The sequence below is a fragment of the Diplotaxodon limnothrissa genome, linkage group LG16 (assembly GCF_057381915.1).
Source record: "Diplotaxodon limnothrissa isolate DT_005_m linkage group LG16, D_limnothrissa_male_GT1.1, whole genome shotgun sequence".
NCBI classification, from domain to species: Eukaryota; Metazoa; Chordata; class Actinopteri; order Cichliformes; family Cichlidae; genus Diplotaxodon; species Diplotaxodon limnothrissa.
In genome coordinates this window covers 14,534,895-14,547,248 of record NC_140611.1, presented here as the reverse complement: position 1 = coordinate 14,547,248, position 12,354 = coordinate 14,534,895, and the positions used below count along the sequence as shown (strand labels likewise).

General features: G+C 42.0%; 1 protein-coding gene across 1 annotated transcript in view; it reads right to left on the bottom strand.

Moving 5' to 3' along the window:
• plcl1 (phospholipase C like 1) overlaps positions 1 to 12,354 on the bottom strand; it is a 133,563-nt gene that overhangs the window by 16,124 nt on the left and 105,085 nt on the right. The window contains exon 8 of the mRNA XM_085374456.1: positions 5,341 to 5,703. Within this exon, the coding sequence (XP_085230582.1) occupies positions 5,341 to 5,703 (363 nt within the window). The remainder of the gene's footprint in view (positions 1 to 5,340; positions 5,704 to 12,354) is intronic.

The following is a 12,354-nucleotide window of genomic DNA, read 5'->3' as shown; positions in this document are numbered from 1 at the left end:
CCATTCAGGGTCACTTCATAACAAAGGTAAAAGGTTTATTTCTGCATGTATGAGCACTAGAATATAAAGCCTCTGCTGTTGCACTGAATGCCATTTGCCACTTGCCACATCCCCAACTGGACTAGCAATTATCATGCTCCACCTGTGTGTAAGTGCATCTGTGTCTGTGAATGTGACAGACACAGAGAAGCATGATGAATAATATCTGTGGCAGATGAGCCCACAGCTGGACTCATGGCAGAGAGACAGAGAGAAGCAGGGTGTACAATGAGACTGAAGCAGGAGGATTAAAAGCAGTTTCTGAGTGAGTAAAAAGTGTTTCTGCGTAGCACTCGGTGTGTGTGCGTGGGTTTGTGTGGGAGTGTGTCTGACAGACTGACTGGGTGGGATTGGATGATCAATGAGATGGCAGGAAATTTGCTCTCTGCTTTCCACTGAAAAGGATTGACATTTTTCAACCAGAGATTCATTCCAGTTTTTAAATTCACAGACCTACACTACATGGATGAAACCATGCAGTCACCCAAACATTACACACAAGCAGACATTTCTGTCGCATCATAGCAGGAAAATCATGTGTGTGTTCATAATAGCCGCATTTATCGTGGGCACTCTGATTCCTCCATCATTAATGTGGCTGATTGTCCTCCTGGACATTTTTTAAAAACTGTGGTTGTTCTATTAGGAAGCTGAAGATATTAGAGGATAGTTTGAACCAACAGAAACACGTTGGGACTCTGACATCTGAGAAGATTTTAAATTGATATTGTGAACTTAACAGCAGTTACAAACAGACTGTATATAAAGGATACAGCTGCCATGAAGTCACCAACTGGTTAGTGAAGTGGTTTTGCCATCTCCATCTTGGTATTTTGAAACCAGGTCTAAGCCAATAAACATATCATAGACTGGGCCCCATCTTAAGAAGCTCATAGTATCCTATCACCCCAACAGGGCACTTCATTATCAGCCTGCTGGTTTACTTGTGGTTCCTATGATATTTAAAAGTGGAATGGGAGGCAGAGCCTTCAGCTTTCAGACTCCTCTTGTGTGAAACCAGCCTTCAGTTTGGATTCAGGAAACAGACATGCTCTCTAGTTTTAAATCTCTCTAAGTCTTTGGCAACTGGAGGCTTTCAATGATGCACTGAGTGTTTTTTAACTCTGCTTTTAATCATTAGTTGTTACTAATCTCTGGCTGTCTTCCACAGTGTATCTTTTGTCTCGTCGTCCACAGCTCACCAAAAACCGGTCGTGGCTGATGGCTGCCCCTCCCTGAGCCTGATTCTGACAGAGGTTTCTTCGCGTTCAAAGGGATTTTTTCGTTCCCACTGTCGCCATTTCCATGCTCACAGGGGGTTGTCTAATTTTGTGGGTTTTCTCTGTATTATTGTAGGGTCTTTCCCTTACACTATAAAGCTCACTGAGGCAGCTATTGTTGTGATTTGATGCAATGTAAATAAAATTGAACTGAATTGCTGTAACTAGTTATTAAGACTATAACATCACCTGCTAAGTTTATACTGTAGGTCACACAGCAAAGTAGGCGAGGGCTGTTCGTCCTTAAACTTCTACACAATTGGAAGTCTTTTTGTTTGGCTTCAGACCAAGAAGTTACATCGTTTAGGTCTTTTAAGTCCAATACTGACTCTTTTAACTGCATGGGTGGTCTCCACGAACTCCTGGCTGTATCTTATCTTATACAGTAATGCCTAAATACTGACTTATCTGTCTTATCCTGCTTTGTGCTTTTAAACATTCCCAGTTAATTTCTTTCTATTTTACATTGTAAAATTATATTTAGCAAGTATTTCATATCAAAACTTTTTAGTGAATGAAAGAAGAAAAGCACAAGTATTTCTGTCCCCTGCCTTCTGCTATACTTTAAAGTTGCTATTCCAGGTCATCTGAATCACGTAGTCAGGTGAATTGATTAAGGCCTGGTGTGGCCACACTTCACTGTGGCTCACTAACAGTGTTCAGAGGGACTGTGTATTATGTGTGTGAGTATCAGTTTGGACACTACATACGCCTCGTTCGTTTTCAGCACCTGGGCTTTGGCCAGTGTAACTGGGCTGATTCTGGATTATCGTTCACATAAGGTCACGTCATGCCTTCTGGGATTTAGCCTATCATTGGGTCAAACCAGTTTTGGTAAATGGTATAGAGGCATTGGATTGTATTGGAGTACCTAAACAACTGGTTTTATGCACAGAGCCGCTACCTCCAGGAACAAGAAAGTCCTAGTTTCAACACATATATGGGTATAAGGTATATATTAACATCACAATATACCTCTCTAAAAACAGATCCAGTGCAAAAAAGGATTCTTTTCACATTGCCCACCCATACATGTTGGTGTTCAGTGATAAGATGGTGGGAGCTGAGCGACCAGGTTCTATTTTCGCTGGTATTTATAATCCTCCTCCACTCTTCTCACTGACTCCTTTGTCGCTGCCTCGTCCTCCTCCTCCTCCTCCCCCACTCTCTTATTCACTCTACAGACAAGTCTAATTCTACCTGAGAGCTGAGCTCCAAAAAACTGGACTTCTTACTGCTCACTGAAACCTGGCAGCACGACTCAGATTATGCATCCCTCATTGAGCTGTGCCCGGAGGGTTATTCTTTAATCAGCCAGCCACGGACGTCGGGCTGAGGAGAAGGCCTTGCTGCGGTGTTTCCCAGCCATTCATCCAAAGTCAGTCACTTCTCTTCGTTTGAGCTGCTGCTCTTTAAAGTTCAAGAATTTTATTTCATGCGCTATAGTGTACCAACGACGCGGTCAAATCAAAGTATTTTCAAATTACTTTTTGTCTTTCACCCTGAATCTGTCCAGACTAGTTATTTCTGGTGATTTTAATATTCATATCGATGACGACTCTTTCTGCGAGGAGTTTCATCAACCTTATGAACTCTTTTCATTTTACCCAGCATGTATCTGGCCTCTTTTACACAAAAGGACACCCTCTTGTTTTAACCTTGGGCTTTAACATGGATCTTATCTGCCCCTGTTGTTATTTCTAATCATTACTGTGTTGCTTTTAATTTACTGTTATCTCCTGTTAGTGATGTAAATGTCTTGACTAACCACTATTGCCTTTCTATTTTAGACAGTGTCTGTCCTTTTTACAAAGAGATCAGCATCTGTTTTAAAATCCTCACCGTGGATTAATGGCCTTATCCACTCTTTAAAGCGTTCTTGCCGGAAACCTGAACACTTGTGGAGGAAAAGTCGTTTGCAAGTTCATTTAATTTATGTCAAAGATATTTTGGTGTCTTTTACTAATTCTGTTAGAGAAACGAGGGCTGCCTGTTCTCCAGTCTGGTTTCTAAAAGCACAGGCAATCCTAAGGTTCTGTTTAACACTATTAATAACATTGTTACCCCTGCTTCACCTGCTGTTCCCATGTCATCTGACATCGACTGTGAAAATTAAAAAAAAAATCACTCATATTAGAAATAACCTTTCTCTGTCAGCTGTCCATTTCTGCCCCAGCTCAGCTTGTAAATTTAGATCATTTTATACTTGTTTCTCTTCCTGAACCAACCCAGTTGGCTCTGTGAAAGTCTGTTGTTGTTTAGACATTTTACCTGCTTCCCTGTTTAAAGATGTTTTTCGCTCCATCAGCCCTCATATTGTTAATTCCTCTCTGGCCTCGAGTCAAGTCCCGATTTACTTTAAGAATGCGGTTAGTCACCCTATCCTAAAAAAGCCACACTAGACCCTTCTCTCTTGGGCAGCTATAGACCAATTATTATTGAGAAAAATGTTGCTAAGCAGCTAACTGCTGTTTTAAAGAACATTAACAGAGATAGCTCTTCTCTTATCTTTAATGGTGTTTTGGTGCAAAGTGACACAGGAAACTGTCCTGTCCTCCTTATGTTGGACCTAACCTCAGTCTTTGATACAGTTGATCCCCAGGTCTTGCTTGACAGGTTGAGGTATTGGGCCAGTATAATGGGATCTGCCTTACAGTGGTTTACTTCATATCTTTCTGATCATTCTTTTTGTGTAGCTACTTCAAATTATAGGTCTTCTTTAAGCCATCTTCATTTTGGTGTACCTCAGGGTTCGGTTTTGGGGCCCTTATTATTTCTGTTTTTTAGCACACTTTGAGCACTTTTAAAGATATCTCATATCACTGCTGATGATATTCAGTTATACATCCTTTTAAGCTGCACAAGGTATCAAAACTGCATCTCTTACACAAGGATAAAAATTTTCTCCAACTTAATGAGGAAAAAAAATGAAATTCTAGTTTTTGCTCCAGAAAAGCATACAACTCTAATAATGGAAACTCTTGATCTATTAGCCTCTTATGCCAAGCCTTTTATCGGGAACCTTGGGGTAAATTATGACTCTGGTTTTACTTTAGATGGTCACATTCAGACTCTGGTTTGTTCATGTTTTTATCACTTAAAAAGTATTGCCTAGCTAAATAGTATTATCTCAAAAACAGAATTGGAAACTGTTATTCATGCTTTTGTTTTTCAAGACTAGATTACTGTAACTCATTATTCAGCTGCCTAAACAAAGCATCACTGGACCATCTGCAGACTGTACAAACGCTGCTGCCAAAACACCAACGTTTTCTCACCTCACACCGCTACTCGCCCGACTCTGTTGGCATTCAATCCAGAATACATTTCAAGATCTTGGTTCTCACTTACAGGACTCTGAATGGTCAAGCACCAGCTTACGTCAAAGAACTTTTACATCTGTATGTTCCTAGCAGGTCCCTAAGGTGACCAAAGCCTGCTATTTGTGCCATGTACGAAGCTGAAAACCAAAGGTGACTAAAGGTGACTGAGCCCTCTCAGTAGTAGCACCAGGACTCTGGAACTCTTTCCTCTTTAGTTTGTGTCTGCAGACATCACAAACCTCTTGAGCTTTTTAAAAATCAATTAAAAACACACCTTTTTACAACTGACTGATTTGATGTACTGATGTCTAATGTTTTTGTTTTCCTTTGCACAGCACTTTGTGATCAATAGCTTGAAAGGCGCTAAATAAATAAAGTTTTACTATTTACTAATTTCAGAACATTCATAAAATCCTACACCATTCACCCTTTTTAAGCATCCTATCAACATTGGGTCAGTTCACAAGCCTATTTCACCTCTGAGGCCATCCAGTGAACATAATTTTACCAAAGTTTGGATGTCATTTATATATATTTATATAAAAATAAATATTTATATTATTTACATTATATATTTATATATTCATAAATAAATATTTATATTTGCTTATTTTTCATTTATGAAATGTAAATGAACCTTGGGTCTGTCACAAGCCTGTCGCACATATTATCAAAAGTCAGTCCACATCCAGTCTCACCTGAGCATCCTCCCGCAGGTCCGTCGCTTCTTTGAGAGGGCCACTGGCTGACTTAAAAGTCTCATCCACTACCTTGATACCAGTGTGCCTCACTGTGACGTACTCTCTCCCCCGTCTCCCCACCCTCCGCACCGAAAGACCTCGCCGCTGGGCCTTCCCGCCTCCTCGTCGGTTGGTGATTGCCACGTGGACAAACAGGCTGGTGTGAGGTAAGGGGTCTCCTGCCAGGCCCAGCAGGGGCACATTACGGTAGCCAGGCTGAAGGCACTCGAAGGCTACGCTGTACTGGCCGATGAAATCATCTCCGATGTAGTCATCGTCTAATACCACAAAACGCAGCAAGGCCAGCTCGGGCATATTTACCTGGGGACAGGAAATGAACAAAAGAGATGAAATCCATTCTGCTGTGCACCAGAGCAAAAATAAAACCACGGCCAGTGAACACTTTGCAGAGTACTGACCTACATTAATGCAACACACCTCGTCTGCCTCAAAAGACTTTCTGGGGGAAAATCTCGGATAATTTAAATGTTATTATTCCAAGTCTAATTCTGGTTATTGATCCATGCTCTTACTGAAACACAGTTTTATTCATACTTGAGGGAGAGAAGAAGAAAAAAATTTACCCTGGTTTTCAGAGCAGATATCTGCTATGAATTTTTGGTTGAAATGAGATCTGAGATCTGTTTAGGGTCAGGGGTATAGGGTTAATGTTAGATTTAAATCCTTTACATGGAATTTCTACCTATATTGGCATTCTGAATTGGAAACCTTATGACAGAAGATTTCCAAGGCCAAAATGCATGTAACAGATTTTCATTTTCTTGTAATATCTGAAAAACGGCTTGTTTAGCATGTGGCTTCAATGTAACATATGCTAACATTATCCCCTGTGAGGTCTAAGGTCAAAATTGAACTTTGGGAAATAATGGGAAGTTTTTCATGTGTGCCATCTTCTTTGTTTCCTGGTTGCCAGGACTTGAGAGAACCATTTAATATAAACAAAAACCCTTTTTGAATAGTTTTAGTGGTAGGGCTTGGGTTGGGATTAGAGTCATCATAACTAAGAAGCTACTCTCAGAATATTAAAATGTTAATAATGAACGGAGACAGGACTCACATATTCCCATATCATGCCTGATCCTTCTCACATCATAGCAGCAAATGTCACTTTAACACCCCACTCACACAATATTCATTCCCAAATTTTGACCTGTAAATTTCCAGATTGTTTTATTCTATTTAACTTAATGTATATAATTCACTCACTTATTGCACATAATGTCCTCTTTGTATATATGTACTTACTTACTGTATATAATGTTTTTCCCTCACTATTTTGCACAGTCGAGGAGCGTATCAGGTCACATTTCACTGCGTGTTATACTTGTATAACTGTGTATGTGACAAATAAAAAGATCTTGAATCTTGAATCTAATGTGTTTATTCAATAATGGCATTCCACCAAGACAAGCAAGGCAAGCAGTGTTTGCCTAGTTAAATCTAAAAACATGATCTGTATCCTTTTATCTCAAACACTAGAAAGTATTTCACCTATACGTATACATCCTTTACATTACTGCGATCTTATTGCTGTAATAGTAATAAGCTCCACTTTGGCGAGTAGAACAGATGCAGCCATCAATTTCACATTAGAAATCAGTAATTATGTGAGTGACCAAATGTGCAATGATCAAACAGCCGTTTTGCAAATACACACCCTCATTTTTAAATAATATTTTTAACTCACTGTAGATATTGACAGTTAGGCATGTCCCACAGTGCTCAAGCCTTTGAATAATAACAGTGGCAAAGTGATTTTTTTGTTAATAATATACTATTACAGTATACATGTTCTGAAAGTCAAGATTTAGAACATGATGTATTGCTGTAGATTAAGCAAAGTATGAGCCCTTTGAAATAATTACATTCCATATGTCTGTGAAGGTTCTCAGTCATCCAGGTCATCGTAGTCAAAGGAGCTCAGACCTCTACATTGGAGAGACCAAACAGCCACTTCACAAGCGCATGGCACAACACAGAAGAGCCACCTCCACAGGACAAGACTCAGCAGTCCATCTGCATCTTAAGGATAAAGGACACTCTTTCGAGGATGCCAATGTTCACATTTTGGACAGAGAGGACAGATGGTTTGAAAGAGGAGTGAAAGAAGCCATCTATGTCCACTGTGAGCGACCATCTTTGAACAGAGGCGGGGGTTTACGACACCAACTCTCTGCCATCTATAATCCAGTTTTGAGATCCCTTCCCAGACGCCTTAATGCCCACTCACATCCTGGGCCATATGACCTCAGGAATTCGCATGATAAGGTGGGGCCAGGTTTCACAATGAACACACCCGAAACTCTGGCTGATTGGGACCCACGCCCAGTTTCCCACCTTGGCTCAGGCGATTAGAGGATCATCAGGGGGTCCTTTTGTCCCTCTGTGGGGGGTCACTCCCACTAGGTTTATATCTGGGACTCTCCACCATTTGACCTTAGAACTGAAGAAGCTTCTCGGATGAGAGGTGAAACGTCTTCAAGCAACTTAAAGAAGTCCAGACGCTTTTCTTTGCAAGCTCCTTTGACTACAGTCCATATTTTTCAGACCATAAGGCTCACAGCATTTTAAGGCGCACTGTCGATGAACGGGTCAGTTTTCATACATAAGGCACATTAAGCGAAACAAAACAGTCAGATAAGTCAAACTTTACCCAACTCATTCTTCTTGCTTCCTCCACTTCCTTAACATTGATTCATTAATGTTGAATTCTCTGGCAGCTGCTCGATTCCCATGTTGTTGCAGTATATTAATGACTAACCTCGTATTGTAGATGGATTATCTCAGTTGTTGTCCTGACTGAAGTTTGGTCCGTTTACAGCTGCCTGCCATGTGATTGCATTTGTCCCTAACCATCGGGAACCCTCACAGCAGGCACGTGCAGAGGGGGGGGGGGCTAGAGGGGCTTGAGCACCCGCCCCTTTCCTGATGGGTGCCCAAAGTGCCCCTTTGTTGAGGCAACTTTTAAAAAAAAATTATTATTATCATTTTTTTTTATGTGTGTGTGCGTGCGGAGTCCTGTCTGTGCCCCTCAACAATAATATTTAACTATTAATCACAGTTTTGCTAAATAAAAGGATCTGGCTTGCATCAGTCACATGATCACATTTAACCAATGGTCGCCCTTGACGGCAGAACGCGCTGGTTACGAGCCGGGAACGAGCTCACAAAGAGCACGCGCATTTTTTGCGGTCCGGAGCTGTAGGAGAAACACAAGTTAACTCAGAGACACAGACTGATGCGACAAAACCAGTAAGTAGGTGTACAGCGTACACTGTAGTGTGTAGCACACAGGAGTATTAGCTTATTACGTACACGTTGGTAAGCTGTCTTGTTGCAACTGACGAACTGAAACAAACGAGCGTGCTGTGTGTGCAACAGCACGACAAACATTACCTGTCCTTTTATTAACTGCACAAGTAGTGCTGGTCATAGCTGCTGGCTTCCTGTGTAAGGCTGTCATGGGTCTGTAGCTCTGTCACCGTTTTAGGGAACATATTTAGTTTTAAAGTGTTTAGAACATATTTAGTTTTAAAGTAAGTTTCCGGGCTTTTCCTGCCTTTCTGGAGGGATTATATTTCACTAAAAAACGATCTAATATGCATGTCCACATAATAATGATTATAATTATAATATATTAAAAAACACACGCTGTATTTTAAAGAACATACATTAAGAAGCAGATTATATTAGATTTATATTTTAAATAAGACAAAATTTGGATTTTACAGCAGTAAAATTATTGTATCTCTACAGTTTAAAAATGTAATAAGCTTTGCCCCTGCACAGAGTGGATAGTGAAACAAATGGAATCATCATAATGACATTATCCATCCATCCTCATCCGCTTTGTCCGGGGCCGGGTCGCGGGGGCAGCAGCCTAAGCAAAGAGGCCCAGACCTCCCTCTCCCCAGCCACCTCCTCCAGCTTATCCGGGGGAATACCAAGGCGTTCCCAGGCCAGCCGAGAGATATAATCTCTCCAGCGTGTCCTGGGTCTGCCCCGGGGCCTCCTCCCGGTGGGACATGCCTGGAACACCTCACCCAGGAGGCGCCCAGGGGGCATCCTTGTCAGATGCCCGAACCACCTCAGCTGGCTCCTTTCGATGTGGAGCAGCAGCTGCTCTACTCTGAGCCCCTCCCGGATGGCCGAACTTCTCACCCTATCTCTAAGGGAGAGGCCAGCCACCCTTCGGAGGAAGCTCATTTCTGCCGCTTGTATCCGCGATCTCGTTCTTTCGGTCACTACCCACAGCTCGTGGCCATAGGTGAGGGTAGGGACGTAGACCGACCGGTAAATTGAGAGCTTCGCTTTTACACTCAGCTCCCTCTTCACCACGACGGACCGGTGCAGCGTCCGCATTACTGCAGCTGCAGCCCCAATCCGTCTGTCGATCTCCGGCTCCCTTCTCCCATCACTCGCGAACAAGACCCCGAGATACTTGAACTCCTCCACTTGGGGCAGGAACTCATCCCCGACCCGGAGTGGGCACTCCACCCTTTTCCGGCTGAGAACCATGGCCTCAGATTTGGAGGTGCTGATCCTCATTCCCGCTGCTTCACACTCGGCTGCGAACCGTTCCAGTGCGAGCTGGAGGCCCTCACCCGATGAAGCCAACAGAGCCACATCATGTGCAAAAATCAGAGATGAGATTCTGAGGCCACCAAAGCGAAAGCCCTCCGCCACTTGGCTGCGCCTAGAAATCCTGTCCATAAAAATTATGAACAGAACCGGTGACAAAGGGCAGCCCTGGCGGAGCCCATCACCCACCGGGAATGAGTCCGACTTATTGCCGGCAATGCGAACCAAGCTCTTGCAACGGTTGTATAGGGATCGAATGGCCCGTAGCAATGGGCCAGACACCCCATATTCCCGCAACACCTCCCACAGGACACCCCGAGGGACACGGTCGAATGCCTTCTCCAAGTCCACAAAACACATGTAGACTGGTTGGGCAAACTCCCATGCACCCTCAAGTATCCTGGAGAGGATAAAGAGCTGGTCCAGTGTTCCGCGACCAGGATGGAAACCGCATTGCTCCTCCTGTATCCGAGGTTCGACTAACGGACGAACTCTCCTTTCCAGCACCCTGGCATAGACTTTCCCAGGGAGGCATAATGACATTATTTCATATTTATTACTTCCCCCTTCTCATTGCTTTATTATTGTAGCTGTAGTAATAAATAATAATGTAAGGATTCTGGATCAGCACCATGATGCCCATAGTATATACAGTATTCTGAAGAAGGTCTAAAATGTCCCTGTGTGTGCGTGCATGTGTGTGTTTTATTTAGATGGATTTTTAAAAAAAATATTACTCATGATATAACATTGTCCAGACATGCCTGGTAAGGACATGAGGAGGAAACAGCAGGAGCTGTGTGAGGCTACTAAAGGCAGGGCTATAACATTTTTCTGTCATCATTTTATTATAGATTAAGTACAAGAGTTGTTAGGTGTGGATAATTAGATTATAGTTTATTGCAATAGCAAGTTGTGCCTTGTTCTCAGATGGACAGCAAGTGGAGAGATATATATGAAAAGATGGGATGGAAGGAAGAAGAGAAGCAAAGAGTGATTCACAGGCAGAGCCTAGAGCTGGGCGATATAAGATTTTTTCATATCACGATATGTTTTTTTCATTTCAGGCGATAACGATATCTATCACGATATAAGCCAAATAACTATATTTGTAAGATTTAAATGTGCCATTGCTCACAAGTAAAATGTGAAATAATCAGCAGCTTGTTTTTATTTAAATATTTATTTCCCATAATAAGTTCAACAGGGTAGATGTACTTAAGGAACATGAGACTTTTTCAGATAAATAAAGGCAAATATTGCAAACTACACAAAAGGCAGCCGCTAAAGCGTTTAAGTTTCAAAATAGAACAAACGAAACAGACTAAATTGTCAATTCCACTTAGAAACAAAGTATTAATTCTAAAAATAAATCTTAGTTTGTTTTACAGAAGAACAGACAAAACTGACTAACTTTTGTCAATATCAAATAAACTGAGAACTAAAAGGAAATTCTCAATCTCTCCTTGTTGTATAGCTGAGCTTTTCAAACAGTTTTAACAGTTACTTTAGTCTGACAAAAGCCGAATGACGAATTAGCGCTTCCAGTCAGAGACTGAGGCTACGTCCACACGTACACGGGTGTTTTTGAAAACGGAGATTTTCCGTTTCCGTTTTAAAAAATAATCCCGTCCACACATAAAGGCAGAAATGAAGGAAAACGCTGCTATGAACATGCCAAAGCAGCAGGTGGAGCTAGATTCCTAATCGTGCAGAAATGTTGGCCAATCAGAAGTCTAGAAGCCTCGGTGGGAAAAAGTAAACAAAGCTGGGGCATAGAAGCAGAACCGAGTCGTATGTGTGGAGGGACAGTAACTGTGTATATGTAAGCATTTAAACACTGCAGAGAGTACAATTAACAGTAACAGTATTGTAGAAATTCATTTCACCGAAACAATAACATGGCGCACAGTGTGACGTCAAAAAATGCGCACATCTTTGACGATGCGTTTTCTCCTGTTTTCTAGTCCACACGTAAATGCAAAAACGGAGTTTTTAAAAATCTTCGTTTTCAGTGACCAAAAACGCCGTTTACATGTGGACGAAAGGTGCAAACGCATAGAAAAATCTGCGTTTTCAAAAATACCCGGGTACGTGTGGACGTAGCGCATGCACCAGTTTATTGTATTTCCAGACTTGCTTTCGGCACAATTTACAGTGCACGCTACTCTGTTTTTTGTCAGACTTGAAATAGCCGAAATACCTTCACACTACGGAACTTCTATGGCTCTTCCGTTCGACAATCTCTCCGGCATTGGAACCATCATCTGTTTTCTCTTCGGTCACGCTCGGTTGATTTTTCTAGTCGGCACACTCATTTCCTCCATTACCCGGGCGGTACGGTGGCTGGCTGCTTCCCAAACAAATACA